Source organism: Pogona vitticeps, chromosome 5, assembly GCF_051106095.1.
Source record: "Pogona vitticeps strain Pit_001003342236 chromosome 5, PviZW2.1, whole genome shotgun sequence".
NCBI classification, from domain to species: Eukaryota; Metazoa; Chordata; class Lepidosauria; order Squamata; family Agamidae; genus Pogona; species Pogona vitticeps.
Genome location: NC_135787.1, coordinates 44,337,237 through 44,353,494, shown reverse-complemented (window position 1 = coordinate 44,353,494; position 16,258 = coordinate 44,337,237). Strand labels below are relative to the sequence as shown.

Sequence of the window (16,258 nt, the reverse complement as noted above, 5' to 3'; positions counted from 1 at the left end):
TAGTGGAGTGCAAATTTCTGCTGGCATAGTTACACTAGAGCAGGGGTCTCCAAACTATGGTCTGCGGACCACATCCAGCCTGTCTTGCCATTTTATCTGGCCTTTTCCCTTCAGCCTGTGCACATGCATGTGCAGGAGAGTGGGCCGCCAGGGATACGTGTGGGGGGGGCAGGATGTGGGTGTTTGGGCAGGCAGGGGTGCATGTGTGTGTGCATATCCGGGCAGGCAGGTGTCCATGTGTGCAGCTGCCCGGGTGGGCACACGCGTGCATGTTCCTTTGGTCCCCCACAATGTGGAAAATACTGTATACAATGTGGCCCTCGTGCTCAAATGTTTGGAGACCCCTGCACTAGAGTATGGCATTGCAAGTGTTCAGTCTTGTTCATAGAACAGAAATGGCATTGAATGCCTCTCTTGTGCTAACTGTGTAATAATGTATCTGCTGGGTCAATGATATTAATGAATGTAGGCCACTACATTCTGATACACTATTATGATAGTTATTCTAAGTGTTACATAATTTTCATCATGTTAAGAAGATAAAACTACTTCAAATTTAGGCTAACTCATTTACATTTCTTATGTAGTGGTACATGATTACTATAGTGCATATCTATAACCGTTGGAAGAACAGTGAGCTGAGATGTTATGTGAACGGGGAATTAGCATCTTATGGAGAGATAATATGGTTTGTCAATACAAGTGATGTAAGTAACAGAATGGTTCAAAATGTTCCCTGTTTCTCTCCTTTCCTTTCTCTCTTACTACTTTGTTGAAACTGAAATTGGTAATTTGAATTGTTTTTAAACATCCTGTTATTATTCCCACAACTCTTCTGATTGTTGCTTTTTTCTGGGTAATGATTTTATTTTAGAAGATCTAAAATTTGAACTTGCCCTATATGTAAATAAACAAAAAAGTCATCATTCTCTTTTCTAAACTAGGCACCTTTTCATGGTTTCTCGGTCACAATGACTAAAATGAATTAACTTCCTTATTTCAGCCATAGCTATGCACTCATGATATGAGAACAAAACACCCTTTATGAAATACTGTTTTTATGAACAGTGGTTATAAGTCATCGATTCTACATCTTTGTACATAAGTTTTGGAGGACTGAATCTGTGATATGTTTGATTCCCAGATTATGAAATTAGCTGAAAGTTATTTTGCATTCAAAATATTGTTTTAAAATTCAGAATGGATGTTATCCATGCACTTTTTTCCTTTTCATTAAATAGTGTGCTTTTGTCTATAATTTCATGCATTTACCCTTAATGTACTGATTTTCTACTGGAAAAAGAAAAGGCCTACTTCAGCATTTGGCAGCATTTGGGTTGTTCCATGATACATGAATTAGGCACATCCAAGTGAAAATTCCATCCAAATGAAATTCTTCCCTATTCTTAGTCTATTCATAAGAAAAGTGCCTTGTGTAAAATTCTGCCCCAGTAGATTTTCTTCTGAATGGCAACAGCTCTCCAAGGCCTCAGGCAGAGCACTGTTTCACTATAAGCTTTAAAATAGAAATGCTGGGGATTGCTTTAGTACTGAGGAAGAGGGTTTCTCCACCCTCTTACAGATACTGAGAACAGCTGATGACAAAAGTTTCATTACAGCCAAATCAAATTTTGCATGTTATTTCCTTAGTCCAAAACTGAATGGGTAACAGCTGTACATGGTGGAGTATAATTGGCCTAGAGAGTTTCCTCATTTACGTCAGTGTCAGAGTCCCATATAAGTGCGTAATAGAATCTTATAACATTTAAAGTGATTAACTCTTCTGCTACAGAATTCCATGTTTGTGTGACTTGGGTGTATGTCTTTCCATTTCTAAAGGCTTTGGTAACATTGACCTGATTTTATTATAACATAGCTGTGTATTTTGGGTTTTTCCTCTTTAGACATTTGACAAATGTTTCCTGGGCTCTTCAGAAACAGCAGATGCCAATAGAGTGTTTTGTGGTCAGATGACAGCTGTTTATCTTTTCAGTGAAGCACTCAATGCAGCTCAGATTTTTGCTATTTATCAACTTGGTCTGGGATACAAGGTATTTATAATTTAATGGTATAGAGGTATTTCTGCATTTCAGTGGAACTGAAGATCTTTAGCTAGTTATAAAAACTGTCCCCTCAAAATGATTTTTAAATGCTCTAATCTGTTTTTGTGTATAGCGTCTGTAATACATCTGGCTAAATGGTGAAGCAAGAACAAATTAAAGCTAAAATTCTCACAGTATAAAACTGGTGCTTTTTGGATATAGCCATAAAATTCAACCAATAAAATAAAAAAATAAAATAATATAAAAAAATAAAAAGAATAAAAAAAATTTAAATATTAAAAAGCCATAAAATTCAACTAATAGACCTGTAGTTTCTGGTTTCTAGATGCATTGGTAAAATAGGAACGTGCCATTTGGATTTTTTGGACTCCAGCTCCCAAAATTTATCCAACTGCAGTTCTAACATATAGACCCATAACTTCAGACCTCTGGAGTTCCCTCTCAAGAAGCAGGAGCTAATCCTCTGAGGCACTATTCTAGGCATTTATTCCCTTTACTACCTGCTGGGAGGAAGCTGCTGCAATGTTTCCTGGTGGTTGTGGCCTTGCCGTCTCTTAGGTTCTATACAGGGTACCTCCTGAAGAACTATAACACCCAGGAAGCATTGTGGTAGCATTCTTTAGACAGTATGGATTGCAGGAAATAGAGACCTAGAATGCAGCTTCAGAGGACTAGGTCCCCTGATAAGTTAGGAAAATATGGGTATCTGAAGTGAGTCAATGGGCTAAATCTCCCAGAATTTTGCCTGAAGACTTAATGGAGAATTCTGGAAGGTAGAGTACAAAAAAACATGATGTATACAAACTGAATCATCTGAGATTTTCTTCACATGTAACAATACATGATTCAGCATTACGAGAATGAGCCAGAGCAGGTCTCCGTCTGAGAAGGAGTTATTTTAAATTAACCATAGCTATAACTTAGGATGTTGTCTAAACAATACACTCTGGCCAATCTTAAAAACAGTTTGTTCAAATAACCCTTTTTCATATTTCATAATTTGACGATTTGTGTAACAAACTACAGTTAAGATTACCCATTGAGTTTGAACTACATCTGTTTCATAAAATGGAAATGAAAGTTTCAGAATTTCTCTTTGCATCAGTTTTTTTGCAAATACTTTGACTCAAATTTATGATATTATGATATTAAACTAGTTCATCATAACATGAAATATAACTCAAGAGTTCAAAGCCCTGAAAAAAAATTACAAGCATGTCTTCCTGGGAGGGCAATGAGAACCTCTTAAAAGGCACTTTCCCCTCTTGTTGCAAAGTATGCCATCTCCTTAGCCTTTCTAAATAGTAAATATGAGATTATATGCTTAAGCTGTGCCTAGTAAAGAACACTGTTCTTATCTCACACTTCAGTCGCTACGTTAAATAATGCATAATGAACTTGCTTTTGTTAATTTGTCGAGAAATACGAATGCATATGAATTTTATTTTTCCAACTGTACTCTAGTTGTTTTTGTTGTTGTTAATATTTTATTATTTCTTCCTTTTCAGGGAACATTTAAATTCAAGGGGGAAAGTGATCTCTTCCTTGCTGACCATCACAAACAGCTGCTATACGATGGCAAGCTTTCAAATGCTATTGCCTTTACATACAATCCAAGGGCTACAGATGCACAGCTCTGCTTAGAATCTTCACCCAAGGACAACCATTCAATCTTTGTTCATTCACCACATGCCCTCATGCTACAGGTATTTTAGAGCACCACCTGTTTTCAAGTTAAAGGGAATGGGGTTTTCAGTTGTTTCCTTGTCTTAGATAAGTTTGTGTTCTGCTTTGACTGTGGGTCCTTTAAAAGACTTTAGGCCCATCTGTTTGGTTTAAATTTATAGCCTGCTCTGTCTCAAATGTAGTCTTCTATTCTGCTCCCCCCATAGATTTTCCATTCCCACAATTATTTTAACCTTTTTTCTTTGAACTTCTCATAATCACATATGTTCATGCTCCCTCGCATTCTGTATCATGTCAACAAAGTAACAATATAATTTTCAGAGATCCCTCTGAAACATTCAGGTGCATTGTGAATGCTTAGAAGTAATCACACAAAAGCAATATACATTTATAATTTGTTCCACTTGGCCTTAACAGGATGTAAAAGCTGTCGTAACCCATTCTATCCAAAGTGCAATGCATTCAATTGGAGGAGTGCAGGTGCTTTTTCCTCTGTTTGCACAGCTGGACTATAGGCAATATTCTTTGGATCAGCCCGACACAACTGTTTGGTAAGAGCTTTTATTCAAATTCCCAGTTTACTTTTTGGAATGTGTCTTAACAGCTAGAAAAACAATGCTCTCCAATGGTTAAGAATTCTTGTGCTTGATCTTTCAGTTAGACTTTGCAGCAACTGTTATTAAGCTAAGTTGGGAGAGGTTTATCTAGATAAACAGAGTAAGCCGGAGATAAAATGCACATGAAATGATGGGCATGCAGATCTAAATATAGCAAAGGTAAAGATGTCAGGACAGCCAGTTTAGCTTTATAGGAAAAAAATTATCCTCAAATAATGCAATTATATTGCAGCATTGAGCACATTATTTATATTTTCAAGGTTAGATCATTTGCAGAGAAGACCTTGAGATGAAGTCAAGATTACTGGCACCAGGTCTTCTACACAAATTTGTACATCATTCAGTAGCTATGTAATTTATGGAAGGAGGGTTATGGAAAATCTCCTTCTTGGGGATGAATTCTTTCCTGTCAAAGAGCGTGAGAGGTTATTTTTTACAGAGCTGCTGGTTCTTACCAGAGAAAGTTTATCTTCCTGGCCCACTGCTTGATCAGTGAAAGATATCTTGTATATACAAACTACTTGAACTTCACTGTGGGACTGTCAAAAACAAAGGCTAGGTGTGTGCAGAGAACTAATGATATTTCATGGTATGGGCTATAAAAGTGCATTTGTTGTAGCATATTCTTAATACTGTTGCTTGCAACTTCTGGTTATTTCAGGGGGAATGTGTTAAGAAAAATACGTATATGGAAGGTAACAAAATTCCTTAAAAATGCAGCAAAATAAACTCTTTGCCTTGCATTTATAGTGCCATTGGCTCCTAATGTAGTATTTGTGTTTCTGATCCTCCATTTCCACTCTAATATCTGTACTTAGGCTTGCGTGTTTCTGAGTTTCATAATTTAAAGGTCATTAAAAATATGAACCTGCCTTTATATATTAAAAATCACAAAAATAATGAGAAGTGTGAGATGTTTGTGTTTCTGTATTCCTCAGTTCCTGTCCATGAATGGAAAGCGCGTCTGTTTATTCACTTACCTAGCTTTATTAAAATATTTCTAAAACTGCTCTTCAGTCTTACAGAAGGAAAATAATTTACCCTAGTTTATTATTAAAATGTATACAAGTAGAAACACCAGAAATACTGAAACAATTATAACTATAGAGTACAAGTCGAAAATCAGATCTTATAAATTAATTAATGTACTTGCACAAATGAAAGGGCTTTGAATTAACAATAGAAGAATTGGAGTGCGGGGGGCCAATCACCATTCCATTGGCACCAAAAATAGGGCATCAGCACAGAGAAGCTTCTATCCCTTGTTATCACACAGTGTATCTGCGGTACATGGAAAAGAGCTTTCCTGGACAATATCAAGTTTCTAGCGTAGTGAAACATTACAGATTAATCAGTGAATTGAAATTCAGAGATAGCACCCCTTTTTAAAGGAAGTCTTTCTACACCTGTTTATAGAAGATAGTTTGCTGGATTTTATTTTCCTGGATTGCATAGCTTTAATTCTTTACAGTTTATAAATTCCTTGTAATTAGCAAAGTAAATCCTAACAGATGGAACACAAGCCATAACCTACTGCAATTTAGCAAAGGGGATTTGTATATCCCCCCCCCCCAGACATTAGGGTTTGGTTTTTTAAGGGACGCATTTGAAAAATATGTCACATTCATGTCCTAGAGCAGATCATATGTTTAAATGTTGCAGAGCATGAATCGTGCATAATGCTTTGTATACTATAACATAGCTCGCAGCATAGAGTCTTTCAATAGTACTTGCACAATGGTTCATGGAACTGTGCTAATCAGTGCACTCATTCCACCCGTGCTTCGTAGGATCCAGGAATCACCACAGAGTGACTACAGTAACATAGGTAGAAATTATAATAGGTTGTGTGAATTCTGTGGCTTTAGCAGGATTGGATCTGCTTTTAATATATGGTGCTGGATTGAGGAGAGATATAGGTTCAGAGTCCAACAAGACACAACCCAGCTCTTAAACACCAAACCTTAGCATCTTATAATATGGTACTTCAATGTAATATATTTTTCAGTTCCATTCTATTGGCTTTCATCATGGAGTTGCTGAAGAACTCAATTGCTATGCAAGAACAAATGCTTTCTTGTAAGGGCTTCCTTGTAATAGGATACAATCTTGAAAAGGTAAATGAAATTTTTTGCTTATTTTTCCCCTCCTTGTTTTGACTCTGTGCTTGCTGTTTTGGTTGTATTAAACATTATTTATAACTTGTCTTGAACACATTCTCTTTCTGTTTCTGCAGTCTTCCAAAGCACACATTAGTAGAACTGTTCTAGATCTTTGCCTTGCCTTTGCTAAGTATCTGAGCAATTTGCACCACGGAGTGCCCTTGCTGAAGCAGCTGTGTGATCATATTCTTCTTAACCCTGCAATATGGATTCATACTCCACCCAAGGTAAAATGTTTCCAAGTGCTCTAGCATAAAAGGACTTGACATACCTTAGCACCTATTAATGGCTATAAGCTTTTGAGATCTCAAGAGTGACTTTCTAAATGATTCTATTTCTGTACAGTTCACACATCACTGTCATTTTCTGTGTCTCTGAAAAGGCTTTTACTTGTAATATTATGGAGAAATGTACTTCTGTATATGAATTAGTGGTATACAGATACAAGGAAAAAAGAATACTTCTTTCACATAAAATATGTGCAGTACAATCTTACAAGGTCTGCATAGCAGTGATGCTCATTGAATTCTGTTCACCTTCATACTAGGTAAATGTGTGTAGAAATGAAGCCTTTGGTGTTGTAATTATCCAGCCTCTACTTGTCTGTAGCTTTATTTCTCCATGTGTGTAAAATCTTAATGTCTTCTCTTCCTTGGGTGATATAGATTCAGTTGATCCTGTACACTTACCTATCTACTGAGTTCGTTGGAACAGCTAACATCTACAATGCAATTCGACGAGTTGGGACAGTTCTCCTGGCAATGCATACTTTGAAATATTACTACTGGGTGGTGAATCCTCAAGATCGCAGCGGAATTATTCCCAAAGGCTTAGGTTTGTATAAACATCCCTGCTCTTCATTGAGAAAGCAGTGTTACAGACCATTGCTCTCTTTATTAATTATGTTTGATATCCCAGAATCTAAACAAAGTAGTCCAAACATGACTGACATTCTGTATAGTAATATGTTTAAAGGCTAAGAAATGTATTTTGAACTTTCATATATGTTTACTTCTAAGAACTTTGATATTGTAAGAAATAAACTCTCTGGTTTTTATTGTGCCTCTTACGGCTATATGCACGTATAGTTTTTGGACTGAAGTATGATTTAAGTTCTTGTCTGTAACTTTTGTAACTAAAAACTTATATATGTTGTGTCAATTTCATGTTGGTTGCTTCGCAGATACTGTCCAGCCATCTCATCCTCTGTCGTCCCCTTCTCCTCTTGCCGTCACACTTTCCTAACATCAAGGTCTTTTCCAAGGAGTCTTCTCTCTTCATGAGATGGCCAAAGTACTGGAGCCTCAGCTTCAGGATCTGTCCTTCCAGTGAGCACTCAGGGTTGATTTCCTTTAGAATTGATAGGTTTGTTCTCCTTGCAGTCCAGGGGACTCTTAAGAGCCTCCTCCAGCACCACAATTCAAAGGCATCAATTCTTCAGCGGTCTGCTTTCTTTATGGTCCAGCTCTCACTTCCATACATCATGACAGGAAAAACCATAAGTTGATTATTTGGACTTTTGTTGGCTTTTTAAGATGCTGTTGAGGTTTGTCATCGCTTTCCTCCCAAGAAGCAGGCGTCTTTTAATTTTCTGACTGCTGTCTCCATCAGCAGTGATCATGGAGCCCAAGAAAGTAAAATCTGTCACTGCCTCCATATCTTCCCCTTCAATTTCCCAGGAGGTGATGGGACCAGTGGCCATGATCTTAGTTTTTTTTATGTTGAGTTTCAGGCCGTTTTTTGCACTCTCCTCTTTCACCCTCATTACAAGGTTCTTTAATTCCTCCTCCCTTTCTGCCATCAGAGTGGTATCATCTGCATATCTGAGGTTGTTGATATTTCTTCCGGCAATCTTAATTCCGGCTTGGGATTCCTCCAGTCCAGCCTTCCGCATGATGTATTCTGCATATAACTTAAATAGGCCAGGGGACAATATACAGCCTTGTCGTACTCCTTTCCCAATTTTGAACCAATCAGTTGTTCCATATCCAGTTCTAACTGTTGCATCCTGTCCCACATATAGGTTTCTCAGGAGATAGACAAGTTGGTCAGGCACTCCCATTTCTTTAAGGACTTGCCATAGTTTGCTGTGGTCGACACAGTCAAAGGCTTTTGCATAGTCAATGAAGCAGAAGTAGATGTTTTTCTGGAACTCTCTGGCTTTCTCTATAATCCAGCGCATGTTTGCAATTTGGTCTCTAGTTCCTCTGCCCCTTCTGAATCCAGCTTGTACTTCTGGGAGTTCTTGGTCCACATACTGCTAAATCCTACCTTGTAGGATTTTGAGCATAACCTTGCTAGCGTGTGAAATGAGTGCAATTGTACGGTAGCTGGAGCATTCTTTGGCACTGCCGTTCTTTGGGATTGGGATGTAGACTGAACTTTTCCAGTCCTCTGGCCACTTGAGTTTTCCAAACTTGCTGGCATATTGAATGTAGCACCTTGACAGCATCATCTTTTAAAATTTTAAATAGTTCAAATGGAATGCCATCACCTCCACTGGCCTTGTTGTTAGCCAGGCTTTCTAAGGCCCACTTGACTTCACTCTGCAGGATGTCTGGCTCTAGGTCAGCAACTACATTGTCTGGGTTGTCTGGGATATCCAAATCTTTCTGATATAATTCCTCTGTGTATTCTTGCCACCTCTTCTTGATGTCTTCTGCTTCTGTTAGGTCCCCCCCCATTTTTGTCCTTTATCATGTTCATCTATGCACAAAATGTTCCTCTAATATCTCCAATTTTCCTGAACAGATCTTTGGTTTTTCCTTTTCTGTTATTTTCCTCTATTTCTTTGCATTGTTCATTTAAGAAGGCCCTCTTGTCTCTATTCTTTGGAAGTCTGCATTCAATTTTCTGTAGCTTTCCCTATCTCCCTTGCATTTTGTTTCCCTTCTCCTCTCTGCTATTTGTAAGGCCTCGTTGGACAGCCACTTTGCTTTCTTGCATTTCCTTTTCTTTGGGATGGTTTTTGTTGCTGCCTCGTGTACAATGTTACGAGCCTCTATCCAAAGTTCTTCAGGCACTCTGTCCACCAAATTGAGTTCCTTAAATCTGTTCTTTACTTCCACTGTGTATTCATAAGAGATTTGGTTTGGGTTATACCTGAGTAGCCCAGTGGTTTTTCCTACTCTCTTCAGTTTAAGCTTGAATTTTGCTTTCAGAAGCTGATGATCAGAGCCGCAGTCAGCTCCAGGTCTTTTTTTTTGCTGACTGTATAGAGCTTCTCCATCTTTGGCTGCAGAGAATATAATCAATCTGATTTCGATATTGCCCATCTGGTGATTTCCATGTATAGAGTCGCCTCTTTTGTTGTTGGAAAAGAGTGTTTGTGATGACCAGCTTGTTCTCTTGACAGAACTCTATTAGCCTTTGCCCTGCTTCGTTCTGAACTCCAAGGTCAAAGATGATACCTTTATAGATCACTAAAGAGATAATGAAATCTGCTAACTTTCGTGAATCAGGCCTAACTTCATCAGGCTTGCGCCAGTGTCTTGTCATTAGTGTGAAGAACTTAGAGTCCTAAGATGGATTTTTCCAGGTGTTTTTTTTTAAAGATATAAGTTAGGAATGGTGCAGTCTGCATTGGAGTTGTGGTTTTAAAATTACAGCTGATAAAGGTGTTGAAGGAAGGAACTCGTATTGTATTAAGGCTTTAAGAAAATGAATGCCTTTGCAGCTTTCTGGGTAATATATCCCGTAAACTCTTGTGACACTTCTAAAGAAAATGTAAGTCAAGATACAAAATTCTAACCAATGTAGAAAGGTACATTTTAAAGCAGTTTATTAGGGTCAGTGTTTGTCTCCATGTAGAAGAAATACACATGGAAAATATTACAATGGAATGTGAAGCACCCATGGATTTTTGCTGGATATATGCCTAAGTTCAGAGTGGGTATGAATATAGTCAATGTTCATGTTTCTTTCCTGGAAAATATATATAGCTGCTTGTTGATTAAATGATTTCCATGTGGAAAGGAAACATTATGTAGCCATCTGCCTTTTAAATTGAAGCTCATTTATTTGTGTGAAAACATTTTAGGTCGATATCTTTAGCTTGGCTTCATTTAACATGGAATGACTGAACTAAAAGAAGAGCAATGATTGAAATGTTCAGTTTGCTTGAGAATGCTTTCCGTATTTGTGTGTTGGGATGCAGTGGGGGAGTTACTGTAATTTCTTTGTAAATATATGAAGGATTTCATGGTGAAAACTATTATGTCTCTTTTCAAGATGGAGCCCGGCCTAATCAAAAAGAAATTCTTTCCTTGCGAGCCTTTTTGTTGATGTTTGTTAAGCAGTTGGTGATGAAGGTAAGGCATATGTAAATTGAGACACTGCTTTACAATTGTAGTTCTCTGTGCAGGGCTTCACATATTGTGTGTAGAGTGGTGAACCTTTTGTTATGAGCAGTGTGCATCTCAGGGAGAAGGAGATGAGAAATGCATTCTCTGGTTAGCTAGGAATTGGTGGGAGGAAGATAGTGTTTGTGATTATATTTTAAAATCTCAGGGCAGTAGAGCTGAATACCACCTTGTTCCAAGAAATATAAGTTTGCTGTCTGATTTGCTTTTGTGTTGCTCAATGGACTTCACTACAGATAGTAAAAAACAACAACCCTCTCTCTTTTGCCAGCCTGACTGGGGTTACTTATGGCTGAATATGTCACTTATTAGCAGCATGAAACGCTGGAGGCTGTACTTCATTTTCTGCAGTCTTAATTATTTGTTTTTAGGATTTGATGTCAATGTAAATCTTTTCAAGGGAAAGGAAGGATAGAAATGTATAAATAAACAACTAAATAAATAAAAGATGACTTCTTTCAGATTGGTCTCATCCTTCTTTTGAAGGTTGGCTTAATTTGGTTCAGAACTCTTCTTTAGGGAGGCAAAACAGAGTGGGGGAGAGCAAAGTTGCAGTAGGCAGAAAAGCCACTGTTTAGGTTTCAGGCTTGATACTACAGTGGACCCTCGACTTACAGACGGCTCGACTTACAGACTTTTCGAGTTACAGACTTCTCTGGCTGCAAAATTTAGATTCGACTTGCAGCCAGAGAATCGACTTACAGACCAGAAAAAAACCAAAATGGAATAAAAATAGAATAAAAACCACTGGTTATGGGATTAATCGGTTTTCAGTGCATTGTAGGTCAATGGAAATTCGACTTACAGACTTTTCGACTTGCAGCCACCATTCCAATACGAATTAATTCCTTAAGTAGAGGGTCCACTGTATTATTACAACCATTACTATTATTGATACTATTGATGTTGCTATTGTTATTACCTCTTCTCGTTCTTCCTCCTCTTTATTTACTGATTTATTTTTCACTTCAAAAAAAGTACACAAAGTGGTTAATATAATAAAAATGGGCGAAAGAGGAAAATAATAAAATCACAATAATAAAATCATAGTAATAAGTAAAAGAGTTTAAAAGGCTAGTTTGAATTGATGTACCTTTCAGGTCTCCCTAAAAGGAGCAAAAGTGGGAAATGACTGCAACCCTAAGGAAAGTACATTCCATAGTCTAGGACCAACACAGGAGAAAGCTCTCTCCAGAGTGCCTATCAGGTGGTCCTCCATCAACTGAGGAGGATCCCTCCTGAAAATCATGAAGTTTTGACAGGTTCATTATGAGACAACCTTAGATAACAAGGCCCCAAGCCATTTAGGGCTTTAAAGGTTAAAATCAACACTGCCAAATTAAAGACAGGCTGCCAAGCTAAGACCCAGCACAGTTTATTCTGAGACCAATGACTGTAGAAATTGTCTTCTGTTTTTTGAGAACTGTGGGGAAATCACTTATGAAGGCTGTGACAAGAGCAGCAAAATCAGAAGTTGATTTTCAAGGACTGTATGCTTTCTTGTCCATAGGGTGTTTCTGTGTGTGTGTGTGTGGTGTGTGTGTGTGTGTGTGTTGTGGGGGCATTCTGGCTATGAGAGTTACAAACCTTTACCCTTTATTCTAAAGTTGTAAGGATAAGTCAAAGTTGTTGGGGAAAATACAAATACGTCCTGCTCATTCTGGCTCCCAGCAACCCTAGGTACAAAGTACTCGAAATGGTTTGCCATTTCCTTCTTCTGGGGGCACTCTGAAACTGGATAGCAAGGAATACAGAACTATGACAAGAAGCATTTAGTCTATGTTTGAATTTACTCTTTGTATTCTTGTATGAATGATTTATTTGTGTTTTTCTATTCTTTTAAGGATCATGGAGTGAAGGAAGATGAACTCCAAGGCATCCTCAACTATCTCCTCACTATTCATGAGGTAATCTGGATTGAGTAATCTTGCTTTCAAGAAGCTTTTGAATAAAATAACTCCTCCTACCACAAGATGTTTCTGAAGTAACGGGGGGGGGGGGAAGCGTAAGATCAACTGTTGTTAGAAAGTACCAATAGTGAGTAAATGATTTAAGGATACTGTTCAATATTGTAGTGAGGTTTATTAACATAGTAGGTTTTAATAGTTTCCTTTTCAGCTCATTGAGCTGTTGCATGAGGGAACAGATGGCAAAGTTGCATCTATAAAGGATTGTTGTGTATGGTTCAAATAATTTCCCTCTTATTTTGCCTTTTAAATAAAATAATGCTTTCTAAGTGTGAGTTTAAAAATAAAGACATTAATAAACTCAAATGTTGGTTACTGTTGGAATAGTTATATCTTGATATTTTAGCACCAGGCAAATGCTTGATGCCAGATGTAACATGAAAGAGTTAGAAAACTGAAACATAAATCTAACCAAACTAATGTTCTTTCAAGGTGCTTGACATGGGTAGAATAAAGAATTAATTGAATTTTGCTTCAAGAAGTATAGATTCTGTTACCTCTCTATCCCAAGCATTCACCAATACATGTCTATTGTCGTAATACTGCACTGGAAAGCAAAAGTGCCTCTTTGAGAACCAGGAGGCAACATCCCAGGCAGCACCCAAAGATTAAACAAATCTCAAAGATAGATTTGCATTCCACCAAAATTGCTATCTGTAAATTAAGCATCTCATAGTATCACTTTACCACTTGGAACACATTCTAGTGCTTTTCCATTTTTTAAAAAAAACTGTTTCAAATTGCAATTTATTTTTAGGATAGTAGCTTTCAATTGGCATTTTTGCATATTAGTGTTCCCCCCCTTTTCAATTCTATTTTCAGTATTTCCAGAAAACATAAGATCTAGCACTAGTTTCTGTATGTAAAAAAAAGGAAAAGAAAAAATAGTTTCACTTTGGAAGAAACCTGAAACAGGGCCCCCTTGCAAATTCAAGATTGGAGCCTGAAATAGCTTACCTGCAAATTGTTTTACTGATTGCCCACTGGGACATTTTGCCAGTAAGTGGTTTCAGGGTTAGTGTTACAATCAGCAGCAGCAGTCTTGCACCCAGTTATTCATGGCTGACTCATTGACATAAGTTGAATTTATAGAAGCAGAACTGGAAAAAATTGTGTAGATTTCTTCTGGCATCCCTCCTCCCCTATATATCAAACTTGGTGGGCCCTTAAGCTCGTGCCTAGTGGCTGGCATCCAAAGAGCTACTTTAGGCATGCCTAAAAGCTTGGTGCATTCCCCATGGATTTTTTTTTAAAGTGCCACTGTTTTTTCAACTGCACAGATCTATGCCATAGCTATGCCATCAAACACTCCTTGAGATTCAGAAATGGTAGTTGTGGTTTCTGTCTGAAAGGTCCCAAAGCATTTTGTTGTGTTGTGTCACATTTTGTTATGTTTTATTTTGGAAAAGTAACTAGGTGTGTAAATGAATATATATAGTCGCAACCCAAATAGCTACAGTTTGCATGATTCTTTTCAAAAGTCTGTGGTTATAAATAAATGCCAAATACTCTCGTCCCTATACTTGGGACCAAAGACAACTTTGATGGTCTTTGCTAGTATGTCACTAAATTTCAGGTTCTTGTTAGCCTTACCCTGGATGTTTTCCTAATTAAGATGCCTTGACATGATTTTTTGATGGTTGACTCCCTCTCATCACATTCCCCCTCTATTTTATTTTATTTTTCTTCATTATAAATCCACATGTTTACTGACATGACAGAAGAAGAATTCCGTGGTTACTGCAATGTAGAGCCACATTCCTGGCCCTACCCCGTGTATTCTGTGTCCAGCCCAGTGTCTAGATTCCTGAATATTAGTGGAGTCATTTTGAAAGAAAAAAACTATACGTGAGCATCTGTGCTCTCTTCCCCAACTCCAATAAATTGATTTCATTATATTTAATGGCTGGAATCCTACTAGGTTATGCCCAGTGGTGTAACTTCAGCAACGTAACTTTCAGTAGTAAATTGCTGTAGGTTACGAAGTCAGTGTAGTCATTGCATGAAGGTGCAACCTAGTAGGATAGAAAGTGCCTAGTGTGATTTAATAATAATAATAATAATAATAATAATAATAATAATAATAATAATAATAATAATAATAATAATGATGATGATGATGATGATGATGATGTGCTATTAAGTCAACTCTGATTTTTTAACTTGCGCTAGCATGCTGCTGAGAGTTATGCTGCTAAAGGTACATTGACAGAAGTACACAGTAAGATTCTGTCCAATGTGCAATGGTGAAACCAGTACAATTTTTTTTCCTAAGATTATACCATAACTTTGGGTATCAATTGAAGGTCCATTTTCGTTTATATTTAACAGGATGACAATTTAATGGATGTCCTACAACTTGTCGTTGCTCTCATGTCAGAGCACCCGAGTTCTATGATCCCTGCCTTTGATCAGAGAAATGGGTTACGGTAAGGGAAAATTTTCATTTGAAATAATGGCAATTTGTTGTACTAGTCACTTGACATTCCTAGATGTCTTGTCAGATCTGCCATTGCAAAATATTTTTATTTGATTCACTTAGTTATTTCTCTTTCTCATTAATGTGCATTCATGTAGCAGTTGCATTGTGGAAAGTGTAGGGTTATTATTATTACATAATGAATCCAAATTATAGGGTAAGACAGGTCTTAAAAGTGAAGCCAGCACTAAGTTGTACATATTGCACACAGAGATTCAAAGAGTCTTATGTGCCGACCTCATTGCAGAGTGTATATGGCGTATTTATCAGCTTATCCATGACACCTAAGTTGAAAATCAAATAGTTTCTTGAACCAGAGTGATTAGAGTGATTGGTTGTTAATCCTAGTGACCAAACTCTGGTTGCTTAGTTACATGAGTGGAAGGGGAAAGATATAGCTTCCAGTGGCAATTTGTCACTAATTAAAGAAACTCCACCTGGATTCCTCGTTGTGTACCAAGCCCTGTACTGAATCAGATCAGAAGGCCTGATGATCAGACATATATGCCTTGAGCAGTGATTTAGCCTTTAGCAACCCAACTGGCATATATGAGGAATCCAAACAGGGACTTATTAATTAGTGGCAATTTGCTGCTGTTAATTATGCTATTTCCCTTCCTCCTGTGTAACTATTAATTTTAATTAACTGTCTCTATGGAATTTTTGGTTAACTATACATGGGCTTGTAGCAGCCACCCCCGTATTTATAAACACAAGGACCCCCACTTTTTCTCAAGGTTAATTTGGAATTTGAAACTACTAAAGTAGATTAACATTCCTATATCACCCCTGTACATGAAATGGTTAGAAATCTCACTTTTCATCTGCTCAGTTTATTAATACAAGAAGGTAGCTTATATACATGTAATTTATCAGCTTTACATTATCTTATCATCAACCCTTGAATTCCATGCATTTCAACC

The 16,258-nt window shown here is 37.4% G+C and overlaps 1 protein-coding gene across 4 annotated transcripts in view; it reads left to right on the top strand.

Moving 5' to 3' along the window:
- LRBA (LPS responsive beige-like anchor protein) overlaps positions 1-16,258 on the top strand; it is a 456,729-nt gene that overhangs the window by 44,956 nt on the left and 395,515 nt on the right. For all 4 annotated transcript variants that reach the window (XM_078394767.1, XM_078394766.1, XM_078394768.1 and 1 more), the window contains exons 7-16: positions 588-707; positions 1,905-2,051; positions 3,572-3,769; positions 4,167-4,300; positions 6,375-6,483; positions 6,603-6,755; positions 7,194-7,362; positions 10,759-10,838; positions 12,734-12,796; positions 15,188-15,285. In XM_078394767.1, the coding sequence (XP_078250893.1) occupies positions 588-707; positions 1,905-2,051; positions 3,572-3,769; positions 4,167-4,300; positions 6,375-6,483; positions 6,603-6,755; positions 7,194-7,362; positions 10,759-10,838; positions 12,734-12,796; positions 15,188-15,285 (1,271 nt within the window). The remainder of the gene's footprint in view (positions 1-587; positions 708-1,904; positions 2,052-3,571; positions 3,770-4,166; positions 4,301-6,374; positions 6,484-6,602; positions 6,756-7,193; positions 7,363-10,758; positions 10,839-12,733; positions 12,797-15,187; positions 15,286-16,258) is intronic.